This window comes from Actinia tenebrosa, unplaced genomic scaffold, assembly GCF_029948245.1.
Source record: "Actinia tenebrosa isolate PJP-AT-01 unplaced genomic scaffold, QUT_ActTen_1.0 PGA_scaffold16__25_contigs__length_10494907, whole genome shotgun sequence".
NCBI classification, from domain to species: domain Eukaryota; kingdom Metazoa; phylum Cnidaria; class Anthozoa; order Actiniaria; family Actiniidae; genus Actinia; species Actinia tenebrosa.
Window position 1 is genome coordinate 5,738,128 of NW_028292576.1, and position 19,091 is coordinate 5,757,218.

The following is a 19,091-nucleotide window of genomic DNA, read 5'->3' on the forward strand; positions in this document are numbered from 1 at the left end:
CTAAATTTTCACAAATACCAACGATAAAGTAAAGAACGCACACAACTTCAACAATGCAAACACTTTGAAATTCCACTGACCTTGGCTGGAACACATGAATATTTTACAGTAAGTCGAGGCTAACCCTGAGCAACAAAGAAATGGAAACTGGAGTATTAAACGTACAAGATCAACATCCTCCCACTGTCTCATTCTCGTTACCAGACCCTTCTCAGCACATTTCTCGTTACAAAGCAACTGAGAAGGGTTTGGGAACGAGAATGCTACTGTCATAGTTATGGTTGCTAGGTAACGAAACCAAAATTGTAGTTTATTTTCACTTCTGGTGAACAAAGCATTCGCTTATAGATTTATTCACTGGATACTGATTTTTTCCAAAGGATAGCGCTTCAGTATCACCCTTGTACGACCGAGCCCAGTTTAGTATTTGCTATTTTGGGAGACCACGGATTCATTTGCACTGGTTTAGCCTTTGGTATAAGTCATCTATTCACAGATACCATTCCTGAAAAGCCCGTGGGATTTCAAAACATCGCTGTAGTAAACGAGGCTAAACCTGTGCAGATGAGTATTATTAAATCATAAAACACAGGTTTACCGAATGAGAAAAGCAACTAAAGTAGAATAATGAAATCTAAGCTTTCTCATTTGTTCATTCATTCAAATAATTTATTTTTCCTTTTCCTCATGTATTCTTTCTTTCTTTTATTTTTTCATTCTTTTATTCATCTATTCATTCATTTATTAATTCATTCATTTGTCCCTTCTTTCTTTCGTTCTTTCGTTTGTTCGTTCGTTCGTTCGTTCGTTCGTTCGTTCGTTCGTTCGTTCGTTCGTTCGTTCGTTCGTTCGTTCGTTCGTTCGTTCGTCCGTTCGTCCGTTCGTCCGTTCGTCCATTCTTTCGTTCGTTCGTTCGTTTGTTCGTTCGTATATTTTTATGAGTGAACCCCTCCCCTCGCATGTGCCCGTGTTTTCTTTTTTTATTTTTTACTTTTACGAAACAATGTTTGTTGTGTCTAAAAGACCTGTCGGATTTGATTTCTATTGTGTCTGAAAATGGAACGCTGTTATAAAAAAAATTTAATTCTACAATTGCCAAGACAAAACATCTTAATAGATACAAGATTATTAATAAATTAGAAAAAAACAAAACATTGTTTATCTAAAAGTTGACGTTCCCTTATCAAACCTTCAGTCAATCGACACCTTTATGGCCTGCTTAAAAATTGGTAATGATAGCGCATATTTCTGACTTACTTCGACCTGTTAATTTTGTAAAGAAAGAAAGAAAATTGAGAAAAAATTATTTTCTAGGTGAATGATTAAAACTGATCGTGTAGGGAACTCCTGTTGCAATATTGATAAAGTTTAAGGTTTTGACCTCAATCTATCAAGTCAAGCGATCAGAGTGCGAAAGGAAACGATCCAACGGTTTTACCTGTTGGTTCAATTGGTTATTGCAGGTGCAGTTATTGTTCCAGCCGACCAGCATTCAATCGCTCCAATTCAAACACAAATAAGCGCCACGTCTTTCTCAATGACCAAACATTAAATCATTTCTCCACATTCCTTCTGTGTTAGATCATCGAGTTGCAGTTTCGTAGACTGATCTGGCTGTGGATATTGTGACTCTTGAGGTTCTGTTGTTTACAAGAGAGGGAAAGAACAACGTTGTTTATTTTTACAAAAACGATGGGTGCCCTTGGGAGTTTGGGGCTGTTTATGACATTGTTTTTATTGTCAAATGCTGCGAGGATCAGAAGAAATCCCGATGGCTATACTGTCCATGAGAAACCACCCGAACTTGTTGTCAACGCTGACACTGAAGGAGTCAAAGTACAAGCCCGTCCTTCGAAACTACAAGTGATCGCCTATCCTCATTTACAAGGATTTCATCCGTTTGAGCACACTGCCGTTTTAGGACCTCATAGTCCTCCGGTAAATATTGGGCCAAATGCGCCCCCAGTTCATATTGGACCACATGTGCCTGCTGTTCATCTTAGTCCAAGGGTACCAAGTCTTCATTTTGGGACTAATGCCCCTCTCCTTCATGTTAGACCACATTCACCATTTGTTCACATGACTCCACCACTTCCCGCGGTCCACGCCTTAAATGGACCCCCAGTTCATGTTGTATCCCCTTCGACTGTGTATCACCAACCGCCTATTGTCTTTCATCAGCCACACTTTGCCTACCCTGGTTATGGTTACGGCGGAGGGTTCTATGGAAGGTCTGGTATCCCTGGTGGTCAATACCAAAGGTCTTACCACAGATCTAGGCGTGATCTGGGTTCACAAGCAGGACGATTTAAGAGACAATGGTATGGATGGCATCCTTTCCCACACTCCGTCAACGTTGGCCCTCACACGCCACCTATCCACGTTGGACCACACTACCCCCCTGTACACATTGGTCCCCATGTCCCAGCAGTTCATATTGGCCCTCATGTCCCTGTCATTAATGTACCTTCACATGTCCCAGCCATTCATGTCAGACCTCATGTCCCAGCTGTCCATTTAGGACCCCCTGTACCAATCATTAACGCCGGCAACCATTTCCCTGCAGTCCACGTGAGCTCACCACCAACTATCTACCATCGACCACCGATTGTCATTCACCAGCCTCATATTGTACATCCCTATGGCCAATGGAAAAGAGCAAGGATTCCTAAGAAATACAACAAGACCCTGCAGAAGAAGCAAGAGGAACCCGAACCTGAAGAAGAAGAAGAAGAAGATAAACCTCCAAAAGGTAGCAAAGACAATGATGAAACTTCACAGAAGAAACAAGAAAATCCAGAAGAACCAGAAGAACAAGAACAATCGGAAAATCAAGAAGAACCAAAAGAAGAACCAGAAGAAGATAAAACTCCCAAAAATGACAAAAAAAAGAAAGTCAGCCTCAGGGCAATAGTTGAGGGTGCAAAGAAAATCCAAAAACGACAAATGTTCTCGAATGCTAACTCTGGGCCCAATGGCGACTCTGTCATCTTCGTTCATCCAAATCAAAACCATGGCAACGGAGACTCCAATATTGGATTCAATGACATCGGGTTAGGAAACTCGAATCCACTTGAAGGGAACCATGCCAGTGATTTTGGTGACATGTCAAGCAAGGGTTTTGGAGGTGATAACTTCTCGCCTTCATTCAGTGACAACGGTGGAAATAATGGTGATAGCCTTGCCGGCATTGCAGGGGGAAGCCTTGGAGGGCCAGAGGTGGGTGGAACCCAGTCCTTCACGGATAATCCTGGAATGAACCTCGGTGGAATGGGAGGAGGGCAAAGCTCACTGTCGGACCTCGCTGGAACATCACTTGGAGGTGGAAGCATGGGAGGCGGAATGGGAGGTGGAATGAATGGAATGGCGGGATTAGGAGGATCAAGTCAAATGGGAGGTGGAATGGGAGGAGAATCGATGAGATCTGATATACCAAGATCTTATATATCATACCCAGAAAGAGAAGAATACCAAATAGATGACGGCCAGAACTATAAAACTACGAAAAGAGATGAAATCCCTGCTGGGTATATAGAATACTAATCTAATATGCACAGGTGAGTAGACCAACAATTACTGTGTTCTAAGAACGCTATGACTTTTAAATGGCTTTTGCTTATGACCAATAAAAAAACACTAGAGAGATACACTGTCCAATCAGAAAGCTTAAATATGGAAGCCATTATGAAGTAATCATCTAACATCAACATCATCATCATCATCTATTATTATCATCAATCATTATCATCGTCATCATCATCATCATCAATCATCAATCATTTCATCCATTGACCAATCTTATTTCTTCTTATACATATTTTCTTGTATCGACCCATCATATCCTTTCTTACACTAGCCAATCATTATCTTTCTTACATCAGGCAATCATTTCGTTCTTGATTTACCGATCATTTATTACATTGACTAATCATATTCCTTCTCATATTAACTAATCACATCATTTCGTTTATCAACCAATCATATACTTTCTTACATTAACCAATCATATTATTCTCTCTGCAGGCATTACGCTGATTGACATCAACAGAACAAGGGCGGTTCAACTCAGCCTTGTAAAAACTTTACATAATTAACGAAGCAATGCTTCGAGCTCTATCAATAATATTTCAAATTGAAATAGAACAAATGTTATTATCACATTCGCCCTCAAACTCTTATCATCAAAAGCCTTTTTATGACGTCACTCAAAACTTGACCCCAGTTTCTCACGTCCACAACATACTGTAGCATGTTTCGTGGTAAACAAGATTGTTTTTTATATTCCCAAAAGAACAGAAATAATAGATATATATTGATCTTTAGATTGTTTATGTTACAACTGGGGACACACCCAAGAAATAGGAAGAAAATTGCCACACGTTTGAGTTATTTTTCTGATTTTAGAAATGTTTGTTTCATAAATAGTTGTGAGACGTTTCCTAATCAAAAAATAAAGACCCAAAAAAATGAATTGCTACAAATTTCTTTTTTGATTGTATTTTTATTTGTTGCTGGTATAAACTGACGTCATTTCCTGTCTTGCGCAAAATGTTCAACAGCTTAATCTCACATTTCATTTCACATTTCAATCGGACTCTCTCTGGTTGACAGCACATGGTAATTAGGCCCCGTCCACACGTATCCGGAAATTTTTGTATCCGCAAATTATTCCGGCCCAGCTAGTGGGCTTTCCCTCCCAGTCGCATCCCATTTTGCTTGGGTGGCCGTAGAGGGTCAGAACGCATAACTCCATAAACAAACGCAGATGTAAACAATTGACACTTGTGAAAATTGAACGAGGGAAATGTACAAGCTAGCCGAGCCGGACCAGGAACCGTCCGAAGACAGGTTATAGGGGGGGGGGGGGGGGGTTGATTTAGATTGCCCTTCTGGTCCAGCAAGGCAGTAGATGGCCCTCATGAATAGGTTAACGGTCGACACACGACCAGAATACGAATCTGAGTCGACACAGACCCGATCACGGTTTAGTTGGCCTTACGGTCGACACACGACCGACGACCGAACAATAAATTTGACCGAGCTCAGGGTCGCCACACGACCGAACTGCCGAAACACGGTCGAAACACGACCAGACCACAAGTTTAACTAAAGGCCGACACACGACCAGACCAACGAAACATGTAATACATAACATGTTATACATAACCCTTAAAATCTAACTATGCCGAATCTACTAACGTGCAGGTTTAATAAATACATAACAACTAGTAACCGTAATAACTACGGTGCAGCCATGACAAGCGAGTAAAGCGGTGACTGCTTGAAGATATAAAAATTTGAGCTAAACAGGATAAACAGTAAACACAAAGCTTGACTGAACTACTAGGGAAACTAAACCATGCAAACACACGTGTCGGGACCGCGGACATGAAAATATCAAACACAACGAAAAACTAGAGTCCATGGCAAAGTGAATATGAACTCCGAAACCAAAAATGGGGCTGGACTGAACTACGACCAAACACACATGCACGGCCAAATAAATCTTAAAACGATGCCAAGAATCGAGCGAAGCCCGTAAACATGACGTTAAACAGTCAAATAATTACCTCCACGACTGTTGGTACTGGACGGCAATGTTGTATAGGGAAGCTTCGGTGGCGCGTTGGTACGGAAAAACCAAGAAAAAAATCCGTCTAGCACTGACTGGTACAGCGAACCTGAGGCCGAAACCTAGGATTTTTCGCTTGAATAGGCAAATGCCGAAGGGGGCATTCATAATGCTTCTCACCTAGGAATCACACCCAGAAAGTCATGATAACATTCCGCGTGTACTCGTTTCATGGCTGCTTTGGGGGTGAAAATACTTTCATCAAACTGATTGTAACAAAAAGTTGGTGGTTTGGTTATTGGTTTTATTTTTTTCAGGAAAATAAAATAAAAAAGACACGACAGCCAAGTTAGATGCCATGACATAAGCAACTAATTGCAAATGTTTTGTTAAATGATTCAACCAAGGTGGCTTCGATGACAACCAACAGTTCATAGAGCTTGCGCTTTGATTCATGGAAGCGAATGTTCCATATCTGCAAAACTAATACTTCACCTTTCTCCCCTCCATCATCCAACTTCCATTTACAACAAAACATGTACCAGATTTCTCTCCTGTCCCCATGACCTACTTTCATAATTCAGGACAGCCTTATGGTGAACGGTATTTTTTGCCTATTTCCAACCCTCCTCCGATTTGTATTTCCCTATATGATCACTAAAGCTGAATGTTTGAATGTGATTAGATGGCTTTGTTTGATTAACAAATTGACATCAGATTTTTATGTGTCTGTCCTCTTATTGACAATAAATTGCGTCATCACATTGTCAAAGTGGTGTGGATCCACAAGGCGTAGCCGAGTGGATCCGCATACTACTTTGCCAATGTGATGGCGAAATTTATTGTCAATAAGAGGACAGACACATAAAAATCTGATGTCAATTTGTTTTTTACAATAACAAAAACGATAAAAACTTCTCATTTTTACTGATCAAAACAACCAACGGAAAGAGCGCGCGCTCGATCGTTAACGTCAGCTTTATCTGTCTGTCCTCTTATTGATGATAAAAAATAACCAATCAGCGCGCGAGAAATTTGTAAGTTATTGTAAAAAGAAGTATTGCTGTCGTATGTAACGTCTTTATGGAGTGGGTGGGAAGAGGGTAGGCCCAGTTTCAGCTGAAGTTTACGTTCGTGCCAAGCCTCTCCTTATTCAGAGGATCGCAGGCGCACCGAAAGTACCATACCTGAAAATCGAGCCCAGTGGGGGACAAATCTAATTATGCTTGAAATCTCTTTTTTTTTTTTTTCATTAGTTTTATACATTCATTATTTTATGTATTCATTCATTCATTGTTCCAATCCTTCATTCATTTATTCATCCATCGTATTCTAATCTTTCAATTCACTCATTTATTATTTCAATACTTCATTCATTCATTCATTCATTCATTCATTCATTCATTCATTCCTGCCAAACCCCCAAAGTGGGGACTTTGGTCTTTTCCCACAAAGTGGGGAGTATTGGAATCCATTCATTAAACATAATAATACGGTATGCAGTGGTTTGGAGGAAGTTAAAGGTAAGCAATTTCGGCAAAAAAACGTTTGATTTCCTTTTTTTTAAAAGTTGCACATTTCAAACTTATCAAAGTGGGGACCTAATATTTCTAATTAGGACGAACTGGTACTGTTAGTACTATGTGGGGACCTCAGTCGTGCTTTTTTGCAGTTATCATTGAAAGTGACTTGGTACTTGAGAAACCAACCAGTATTCGGGGAATTTCAGTTATTTCGGCTTGGCGCGTGGTACTGAAACTCAACCAAGGAATCGTTTTCCTCCGCGCTTTCTCTGTCCACTATGGAACGAACAAGCCCTCTATTTATTTTAAACGTAAGGCGTAAACGTAACAGAGAGTTTTTAAATAATATTGTGGTCGGAGCCCACAGAATTTGCTGTTGCAGAGACATTATTCAGATTGTTATTCGGTTCTTATGCACTCGAGAATTTGGGTAACCTGATTTTGATGCTTTCAGCAATGCGGGGACCTGGTTTTGTGCACCCGGCAAATTGGGGACCTATTTTTGATGCATTCAGCGATGCGGGGACCTGGTTTTTATTCACTCGTCAATTTGGGAACCTAATTTTGATGCATTACGCAATGTGGGAACCTGGTTTTTATGCACCCGTCAATTTGGGGACTTAATTTTGATGCATTACGCAATGTGGGAACCTGGTTTTTATGCACCCGTCAATTTGGGGACCTAATTTTGATGCATTCAGCAATGCGGGGACCTGTTTCTTATGCACTCGTCGAATGGGGGACCTAATTTTGATGCATTCAGCAATGCCGGAATGGTTATTATGCACCAAACTGACCTTTCTTATAATTTTATAATCTTCTGAATAAGCTTGGATAGGTCAACAATGACAACAGGAATAAACGAACAAATGATATTTTATTTCAAACATACAATAAAGTAGTGACAAATGACATCTTGATAAAGCGCTTTAAATGGTAGCAATGCAATTTTAAAAGAATACGTTACAAATTACTTAAACCTAATATAAGATGCAAATCCAAAAAATTTTTTAGGAGGGGAGGTGTGCGACCAAAGGACTAGCTATAAAAACATATTTGACTCAAAGGTTAAATGACCACCACTACATAACCGATAAAAAAATATATTACTAAAATCATATATTTACAAGAAAAAATCAGTGACCCCCCATTTCCACTCGTAAATAAATTAATGAGCCCCTCCTTAATTCCTGTGCCCCCTCCTAAAAAAGGATTGCTCGGTCGTTCGTTGTTCTCCAATGCAATGATGGCGAAATATTTTAAATCCTCCTGAACAATCAGGGAATTAATGTACTAACAATTATTCACCAATTAAGTAAAGGTGAGGCGCTTATCGGTAAATATCCACCGATGATCACTGAGCTTGAGATGAATAATCGTTTTAGTATCATTTCACAGGTGATTATTCGAAAGCATTGATTTATTTTCTAAAATTAATTTTTTCTCCGAAAGAGGAACACGCAAAAAACGAAGCGAGCGCATTCCTATATAATCACCTGTAGGTGACTAGTAGGTGATTATGGAGAAAAAGTCCAAAGTTCTTGACCAATCAGCGCGATTTTCTATAATTACCCGGGTAATGATACCAATGAAGTATACTGTATCAATGAAGTGAAGAATATATATTAGAAAACGAACACCAACTCTTTTTGCTATAACAATAAATGACGACTTTGTAAAGGCCGTTTTTTATGCACTTTGAAAGTTAGCGCAACTCGTAATAACTACTGTCGTGCAAATTCACTTATCGACTAATAAATGTATAACATTTTCAGTCGTTATCGAATCAGGCGTAAAAATGTAAAGAGAGCGCCTTACCCGAGATTGAGATTAGATTCGCTTTGGGCTCTAGTGACACGCTTAGAAGCCGTTCTAAAAAAAACTAAAAATCCATTTCGTTGTAAGATGGTACGATAATGCAAGGCCGACAAGATAAGACTTTGACAATACAATTACCGATTTCTTTTCTCTCTTACATCATTAAGACCCAGGCTAATACACTAGCAATTAATGATAAAAAGTTGCGTTTCCAAGGGCCAGACGTCGAGTTTCTATGGCACGCCTAACGAGTTTAGATTTTGTCCCGGCCACATTTTATCGCTGATTGGCTAATTTTCATCTGTTTTGACAGGTTATCATATTTTTTTACGGTGGGAACGTCTCGACATGCAGTTGGAAACGCAAAGTTTTTCGAACTCGAACGGCGAAAAGTGATCGCGGTTCACGCTCAAAGGGAAATGGACGCAACCTTATTGTTATTTTACAAACCGACTTTGCATATGCATATACTCTGAAACATAGCCCATCCTATATATGCGAAATAAATAAAGGATATTACATGGGCGCGAGGAGATATGAAATTTATGTTCGAGTGTCGAAAAGATCACTCACGAGTGAGCGCAAAGAAAACCTCCAGGCGCCCATGTAATATTCTGTTTGTTATATAATTATCCATAAAATCAACTTAACAAGCTTTTATTATTATAACTAACTAATAGCTTAAATATACATGGTAACGATGCTTTCACATGTCAAAATAACATTTTGTTTTTACGCCTCGTGGATCCTCACTACTTTGACAATGTGATGGCGAAATTTATCGTCAATAAGAGGACAGACACATAAAAATCTGTTGTCAATTTGTTTTTTACAATAACAAAAACGATAAAAACTTCTCCTTTTTTCTGATCAAAACAACTAACGGAAAGAGCGCAGGCTCGTTGACGTCAGCTTTATCTGTCTGTCCTCTTATTGATGATAAAAAATAACCAATCAGCGCGCGAGAAAATTGTTAAGTTATTGTAAAAATCAGTTTTTCGAAAAGGAGTGATATATAAGGTATTTTATGGATAAGTATATGATAATAAATAATATTAATAAATGTCAACTTCTCTGCCCTGTTACGGGGATCGGATAGTGGATTATGAAAGTATGATGAAGAACCCTAGAGATGGACCATTAGGAATTAGGGAGGGGCCATAGCCAATTATTCTGGAATATATGAAGCAGTCTCATATAGCTATGACAGAGTGCAAACATTATAACCATGAGATAAAACAAAAGCTAACTACAATGACACTAATTTCTGCAAAATCCTTTGTCTTCCATTGGGTTATTTGGTGCCGAATTAGTTATTAATGTTTCACGCTTTTAGCGTTTGCCTCTACCAGTAATCTCAAACTTGTAATTGTTCACCCTTTTGTTTTCATCAAAAACGAGAGGAAAAAATAACGAGCAACTTGTTCGTTCTTACACTTTCTCATCTCCTTGCTCGTTCTTTTTTTCGTTTGTTGACCAAAAACTTTACTTGGTATTTTATTGCCTTCCAGTCCCGGTTTCTCAATGCATTACCAGCTTGTCTGAGGCAGTTTTCGCATGCTAATTTGTTGGGAGCTTTACCTTCATCCCTGATCAATCGATCGAAGTAGGCTATTAAAGCTTGGGTCTCCTCTTTAGACCACGGATTTCTTCCCTTTTCTTTTCGCTTGCATTTTATTTCTGCAAAACGAAAAAAATATATATGATGTGATTATATTATTAAATGATATTATGGATGTAGCATACACTTAACATATGGACCAAAAATAGTTGTAAATAATATAGGAAAAAATGCCGGATGCCAATGCTCGAAAGTTTCACCCGGTTTTGATATAAAACTGATGTTATGTGAAGGGCCCAAATTCGAAACGTCAGGTTATCAATAAATACATTTTTATTGAGTGTACTGATCATTTTCTTGCTTCCGGGAAGGAAGACCTGGCTATTTTTTTCGGTTTCTAAGAAGTTTTAACTTACAACCAGCGAAAAATTCTTCAAAATTAGTAATAATGAATCACCAAAATCTCAAGACGACATATTACCAAAAAGGTATTTGTTTTTGATGAAAAGGTCTGAAAAAGTTTAAGTGGAATTCAGGAAGTTGATAAAAACCTGCTCATGGTTTTCTTGGTTTATCTTCAGTGTAATAAAATTTATGCAGCACAGCTGACGTCACATTACCAAATTGAAAAAATAATAACCAGCTTTAGGCCCTGGCTAAACAAGGAAACCTGTTTCCCTAAATGTTTCCTAAGGTGGCAAAACTGCCAGGAAACATTGGGAAACAATGTTTCCATGCGTCTTGGAAACATAAAATGTTTCTGCCGCACAGCAATACATTTTTTGCGTCTTGGAAGCAAAATGTGTTGCACGCAGTAACTTTCGCATGTGGCTAAACTTAGAAACATCGATGAAACATGCATGCGGTTTCACCCCTTCTCATCTTTTCTTTCCTCTTACTCCGACGAAGGACTAACGTCCGAAACGTCAGTTTCACAAAGCTTAATAATAATAATAATAATAATAATATCAAAATAAAAATTAAAAAATAATAATAATAATAATAATAATTATTATTATTATTATTATCTCAATGCCATTATATATATATATATATATATTTATTTATTTAATAATAGAATTCAATTAACTATTAATAATAATAATAACAATAATAAAATTTATGATAACGTTAATAAAGAGATTATGAATATAAAATAACAAATATATGTACAAATTACTTATTTATCGATAAAAACATATTTGTAAAATATAATAATAATGATAATAATAATAATAATAAACTTTATTAATGTGTCAATAATACCTAGTTTACATGTGAGTAAACTAACTGGGGACACCTATCTAGCACTATATCTAAGTATATAAAAATAACTAAATGAATTTACTATATATTACGAAGTAGCAACATACGAATAAATTTCTCTTTAGTTATGATAATTCTAAATGTATAAAACATATGAAATATATTTATTTATTTATTTATAAAAGAATAAATGAAATATAATGAAAAAAATATATTCTCGTTTAGCCAGGGCTTTATAGTCTATGAAATAAATAGACTCTTTGCCGGACTTGGTCACGTGCCTGGATTAGCAAAGCATCATCTGGTGAGCAAGCAAACTCCCGTCACGCTTTGACAACAGTAGCTCGAGTGAAACGAAGAGTGACCTTTGTCTTAATTTACTGTTAAATACTAAACAAAAAGTGACCTTTAATAGAGAATTATTGGCTTTGTCTGACAAGAAACAAACCTTTGTTGGATTTCGCTTCAATTCTGGCCGATTTTCTGCCGTATGTGGAGTTCGGAAGGACGACATGGGTGCATCGGGAACGAGCGAAGGTTAGTTTACTTTCCTAGTAGGTACATTTTATTGTATTTTAACTTATTTTAAGTCTAAACCCTTCACCCCCCCCCCCCCCCCCCCCCCCCCAGTAAATTTAAGAATTAACAGCTTGTTTAGCCATCTGTGAGCAGAAAAAAAATCGTTCTAGAACGTTATGAATCTAAATTTCTTAACCTGAAATTTAACAACAAACGGCTTTCTCCACGTCGTCCAAGTGTGTTGGCACGATAAATATGGCATTATGAAGTAAAGTATAGGCTTCAAAATAGACTTCTCTCTAACTTATTTAATAATGAATTAAGCTAAAAGATATTTTTATTGTCTTATCATATACCAGTGGCGTATGATAATGCCACGATGCCATATTTATCTTGCCAACACACGTGGAGAACGCCGATTTAAGGTAGTTCCGGACCCTTGCTATTGCGCATCCATTTCGCGTATCTCGTTTTTTACCCTTTTTTTGCGCTGTTTTAAAATTGATTTAAATAATGTCAGAAGTTGAATCCTTTTCTATAACTTAACTTATTTCGCTAATTCATGAAACTTTTGAGGCAAAAATGAATCGTTTTCAAAACACGCTTAGATTTATCATTGCCTGACTTCATCTTTTGATTCAAAACAACAAATTCATAACTTTATAAAAATGGAGTAACAAAAAATGAATTTGACAGGTTATTCTCAAAATCAATTTGAAATACTTCTTAGATTCTCTGTAGATTACAAAGACGATTTGACATGTTTCAGACGGAGGTTAATGTACTAGAACCCAGTCCCGCGCGGACAGGATTTGTGTTTTTTGATCAAAAACTTAGATTTAGTAGCTCATAGCCCCATTTTTTTTCTTTTCATTCGGAGCTAGATATTATATTCTTTGGATTTAGTGCGGAAAGAAAAAAAATCATAGTTAAAATTGTCATGAATTTTCAACATTTTTACAACTACACACGCATATAACTGCGCTGAATTACAAGCAATTTTGCTTCTAGAATTAACTTTTCACACTACTTGCAAAAGATTGGATGGATTATTTATCTAGATATGTTTTCTAGACTCAACACCAATAGTTTAAAGCAGTTTTCTGTTTTTCTTTGTTAAATCAATTCAAGTAATTCGAATTTATAAGAGGAGGCAGATTTTCGGCAAAAATGCGCGGAAAACTGAAAAATCCCTCCTTTTTGAAGCCTTATATCTCGATAACCAATACGGCGACCCCCTTCTCTTTTTTCATTATCTGAATACCCTAACAATGAACTTCAAATGACAGAATTTAAAAAAAAATTCATTGAAGAATTTTGAAGATCCGGTACTACCTTAAATGATTCATATTTTTATGGCTTTCTTATAGTGTCTTTGTCTTAGGCCACGATCACGAAATCAAAAATTTATTACACAGTGAAATATCTATATAAATTTGGCATTATGGCATTATGATATCTCTTATAAGGCTCGCGTGTCAAGCAGAGGACGACAAGGTATCCCAAGATGCCTTGCATCTTAAAGTTATTAAATACGCGCATAGATCGAAAAATGTCTTGAAATGTATGAGATTGTTTCATTAGCTATGTAACTATTATTGTTTGAACAAGTATCACTTAAGGTATGTACATTCTGTTTTTATTCTTTCTTGATTTATCAACATCTTAGAGGCAGTCAGTATTATGTATTGAAAGGACCATAGATTGTGTAGAGAAATTGCCATTATCTAGAGAAATTGTCGTGATCATTTCAAGAAATGTCCAAATTTGCATAAAGCAAACTAGTGATTTAGTGAAGTGACTATAATCATGTGAATACTGCGATTCCCATTCACACTCGACCAACAAGACTTGCATCTGAAAATTTAAAATCGAGTTTTGGTGGATATCAATCGATAATATTTCCCTGACAGCTGGTACATGTACATTTCGGTGCCACGAGAGACAGTTCAAATTACAAAGAGCTTCAGTCTGTTACTATTTGATCCTATAGCATGACCCAACTACTGTATTTCCTTTATACCTCTTTATTCTGTATTCAAGCAGCAATTGCTAACACTCTGTCAACTAGCAGAACATTCCTAAAATCTCATAGGGGAAGCTTCCTCATTTTATTTTAAGCAATCGAGAGATTCAATATTGAAGTTAACTAGAGGTTCAGACTGTGAAAAAAGTAAATCTAAACCTTTAACATTTTGAAATTGTTTACAACAGATAAGATGGAATGTAAGTATTAGTTTAGTTCAGCAGATGCAGTTTTTTCTTGAACAATGGATTAATGACCAAGTCAGAGAACAACTGCTTATATGCACTATCATTATTATTTTCTGAATCGAAGGTCCTTACGAAGAAAATCTCGCATGAAAATTAACTAGTTATCAGGAAACGTCCTTAATTGAAACTAAAACAGTAAAACTAAACTTGCTTTTTAGTGTTCGCGCTTTGTATTTTCAGGGTGCAAGGTCAAATGTTACGTAACTTTTTTTTATATTTCATAAATAATAAAACGATTTTGCAAAGCTTACCTATTTTTCTTGGTTTCTCCTTTTTTCTTGACTTTGTTGGCTTTTCATAACAGTCATCTGTAACACAGAAAAATGATGAACATTTGTATTTCTGCAAGAAATCTAAGTAAAAGTTCAAAGAAAATGTCTTTTTGTTTGCATTCCTACTTTAATTGCATACATTGATAATGATAAAAAGGTAAATTATAGGCTGTGAAAAGACTTTAACTCCGCCCGAAACGTCAGTTTTTTCATCTATTGACAGTGAATAATTTACCTTTATATCATTACTGCTTGAACATTAGAAACACTGACGCAGCTCACACTAGTTTTTAGCTAGTTATCTCTTCTATATAAGCATTATTAACTTACATAATCTCTTCTTTTCATTTGCATAGGTCATTTACTGAGACAATCAAAATATAAATTTTGTGTTTTTTGCAATGTTTTGAAGTTGAATGAAAATGCACTGCTATTATATGTATGTATATTATTATTTGCAACTTCAAACATTTTTATCTGCAAGCTAATTATGTTGTGGTAATTGCTGTTTTTGGTGACTGCTATTTTTGCTAATGGTTGTGGTGTTATTCCTTAAAATGGCACAAGGATGTGTATTGCAGTGTATTTAGATTGAATATTACTGCAATTTTCATAATTATTGGGAGAACGAAGTTCAAAATATCATTATTTTGATACCTTTTATAATTTTACTGGTGGCAGTGGAAAGCCAAATTCCAAATAGGAACTTGCAAGTTCAGTGTTTGTGTAACTATGTTTTGTTTACAAATATGTGTACACAATTTTCTATCCCTTCAAATCATGTTTTGAAAAATAACTAGTGAATTTTCGAACATTTTTTTAATGTTAAAAAGCAAAGATTATAATATAGAAACTTTTGATTCATTTTATTTTAGATAAATTTTACCAGTGAAGACCTACAGTAACCTTAGTTAAATTGTCACCCATATTGCACATGGAATGATCAGTCAATAATAGATTTTTGATTGCACAATAAATTTACCTTGATTTGTATCAATGTCCTCATCAGTGTTGTCTTCAATGTCACCACTAGAGCTGCTATCCTCATTGTTAACATCATTGACATCAACATTGTCTTCATCATCAATGTCATCATTATCATCATCACTGTCATCATCTTCAAAGCCGGTATTTTTTGGTCTTTCTGAAATGTCTGTGGAAAGGGAGTTTGAGGAGGTTTGAGTTAGGAAGGCAAATATCGTTGAGTTGAAGTATCATTGCATGCGTTGAGCAATCACAGGATAGCAGATGCATTTTGAGAGTGAAGAAGCATCAATAGACCATGCAAAGTTATCCAAGTTTTTCACCTACATGTATACTCACCATCAATATTTATGTCAGAAAGAGATTTTCCAACAAGGTTTTCTATATTTCCTGCATCTACAGCCAGCAACAACTTGCTAACCTTGGCCAGCTCCAGAGTGGACTCATGAAGTCGGTAGTACTGGCGGTGAATTGAAATGTCATGCCCTAAGTGCCTTGCTAGCCAATCCATGTCATTTTCTGTCAGGCTTCCTACCTGAGCCACAGTAGCAATATACTTTCTCAATTTTGTGCTTGTAATTAGCTCTGGCCTTTCTAAGTTTCCAACACAACTGAGAGTTTTTTTCATGCTCTCCCATCCTCTAGCATAGGACTGGGAATCCTGGTTTGCTCTTGCAAAGACATATTTGTTTTTTGTCGACACCCCAACTCGTTCTCTCTTTGAAATCAAGACATCAATTGCATTTTTGACATCACTAGTAAGGATGATAGGCACTTTCCGTCCTCTTTTCCCAATCACTTGCACCAAATCCAGACTGAAGAAATAAAGAAAGTTTTTAAAAATCATTAGAGGAATTTAATACTGTATAAGATACAGTGCAGCCCAGAAGCATGTGTACATTTATCGCGATCTTTGCGCACCGAGTGCTCGCGATCTGCTCGCAATTTGTTCACAAATGTGGTTTAGCATGTAATTTAATTAATGCATTAGCCAAAATAACATGTGACTTTTTGGAGTTTACTGGGGGCAAACAAGAGGTTGACTGAGGGGCAACTATCAGATATTAAGTCAAAACATGTCAAAATAAGTGCTCGAAGTATTGACTATTTCTACCACATAAAAGTGGAAAATGAGATGAAGACAACCTCCAAGATTCTAAAAGCCATACAAAATGCAGCTATTACTGGAAGTGACATCTATTGCATGTGATAGCAACCTATTGACAATGTCAAATTCTACCATACTGTAGCTAGATAAGATTTGTATGCTGTCCCACATGATGCAAGTACTAGTAGCAGGCCAGGTAGTTGTATATATTACAGGATTTACTGTACCTTTCACAGAGATGTCTTTCAATAGGATTTAACGTTTTCTTTATTGCCTCACAACCACTTGCTTTCCATGATGGTCTGTTTTTGTAATCACTGATAAGCAGTCTTGATGCTTCCCCTGATCTTCTTTTGTTGAAGATAATGAGCCTAACTTGTGTGTACTGAACAAGCTCTGTCCAGCTTTGTAGCGAAGGCTTTAATGTGTTTACCTAGTAAAAAGTAATAATAATTGCAATTTACAATACTTGAGAATATACTGATAAACAAAGCATGATGAATTGCTTTTTGCCAGAAAAAAGCATGATGTGAATGTAGATCTTGGTTAGAAGCAGGTTTATGGTAGTACTGTATTAGGATAGCATAGGCACTTCAACTTCCTTATTCCAGCAAATTGAAAATTGTACCAAGCATTTTCATTTTACTTAAGAAAATAATCACTCTGCAGCAATTTACATAATTTTATAATACGAATAGTATTCCTTGTACTGTATTTGGATTCTGGAATGCTGTCAATGAAACAATTCTAGTTAACAAGCATTTCAATCTTAAATTCTCACCTCTTTAATCAAGTACTTCATTTTGTTTCTGTCAACTTTCGGACTTTAAGGAGATCGGAAGTGAGGGGAATTAGTTCTTCACTGGATTTTCTGCTCTCTAAAGTTGCCAGTGAGCATGATGACACCTTATCACTCCATTCACATTTCATAAGTTCGAGGAAGTGTTGAGTACTCTTGATTATCTCTTCATTCTTCTCTCGAAGGCCCACACCTTTGTAGATTTGGGCACATTTGTTGAGGCTGTGCCCAAGTTTAAGGCCAAGTGAGGGGGTTTCAGCTCGGGTTTCATTTTCACTCCTGTGGAACCCACACAATTTCTGACTGACCTGATGACCAGGTCAAAGTTTTGCCGGATCTAAAAAGTCCTCAACATGCCTTCCTCTTCTTCATTAATGACCCTCCTCAGTCTTGCTAACTCTCTCATCTTTGAAGAAATAATCAAGGCTTTTCTTTCGCCAGCTTTCTCGATAAGTGAACTTCCAACATCAAATTAAATCATCTTTCTTGCAGATAAAAGAAATGTCATCATCCTTCATTTGCAAAGGACAAGTTCATTGAGTAGTTTATCTGAATCCTCCCCATTGCCAATCTGTTACTACAACCCCTCATGCTCCCCCCTATCACCCCATACTTATTTTGCAACACATGCCCCACTCCCCTCAAGCACCTCCAATCCTTCTGAACTTCATCTCCCCTTCTCCCTCACTCCCCGCTTCCCATTTTCCTGTTCTTCCCTCCGTACTGCCTTCTTACGTACTCCGCACGATTACCTCATACATGACATCTTCAACCTTTTTTCCCATTACCTCACCGGACCCCCCACTAGTCCCCGTACTCCTCCTATGTAACCTCCCTCCCCTCCAGTTCCAAACCCCCTCCCCCCCCCCCCCCTTCCACCCCCATCATTCATACCCCCCCCAGCCACGCTCCCCCACCCTTCCACCGTTTGCGCCAACTCCCAACTTCACCCTACTCCCCCTAGCTGACTCTAAGCTCAAATTCCCCCTTTCCCATATATTAGGCCCCCCTAATCTATCCTTGCCAACTAGTCTTAACCTCCCCAATGCACCCCACCCCGTCTTATACCTAAAAACTATCCTACTAAATCCATCCTTCTTCCCCCCTTCGCTTCCGTCGACACCCTCCATCCGTTCTTTCGTGCTTCTCTCCTCCCTCTCCTCCCATCACATCCCTTCTTCAACCTTCTCTGCATCTCCCACCGCTCTATCAACCTATCTTGCCCCCCTTCACCCCCCACCCCAACCTACCCTCCCCTTCCACCATATCCTCCAGTCCATCCACCAACCCCAGCCCTTGGTCGTCACTACCACAATCACCCTCACCCCATACACTCCTTATCTATCCTTCCCTTCCCCCCCTCTACTACCCCATCGTCTTCCCACCCCCCCCCCC

General features: G+C 37.7%; 2 protein-coding genes across 2 annotated transcripts; one reads left to right on the top strand and one right to left on the bottom strand.

Annotated features, from left to right (window-relative positions):
• Positions 1-1,598: 1,598 nt before the first annotated feature.
• On the top strand, positions 1,599-4,471 carry LOC148910651 (uncharacterized). The gene is made up of 2 exons (XM_089031480.1): positions 1,599-3,557; positions 4,024-4,471. Exon 1 carries the CDS (start codon positions 1,693-1,695, stop codon positions 3,541-3,543), a length of 1,851 nt encoding a protein of 616 aa, XP_088887606.1. The 5' UTR covers positions 1,599-1,692; the 3' UTR covers positions 3,544-3,557; positions 4,024-4,471.
• A 3,521-nt stretch (positions 4,472-7,992) lies between these two features.
• LOC148910652 (uncharacterized) lies at positions 7,993-17,699 on the bottom strand. The gene is made up of 6 exons (XM_089031053.1): positions 17,679-17,699; positions 17,125-17,330; positions 16,129-16,604; positions 15,788-15,958; positions 14,785-14,841; positions 7,993-10,593 (listed from the first exon to the last, which is right to left on the bottom strand). Exons 1-6 carry the CDS (start codon positions 17,697-17,699, stop codon positions 10,355-10,357), a joined length of 1,170 nt encoding a protein of 389 aa, XP_088887179.1. The 3' UTR covers positions 7,993-10,354.
• Between the last annotated feature and the right edge of the window lie 1,392 nt (positions 17,700-19,091).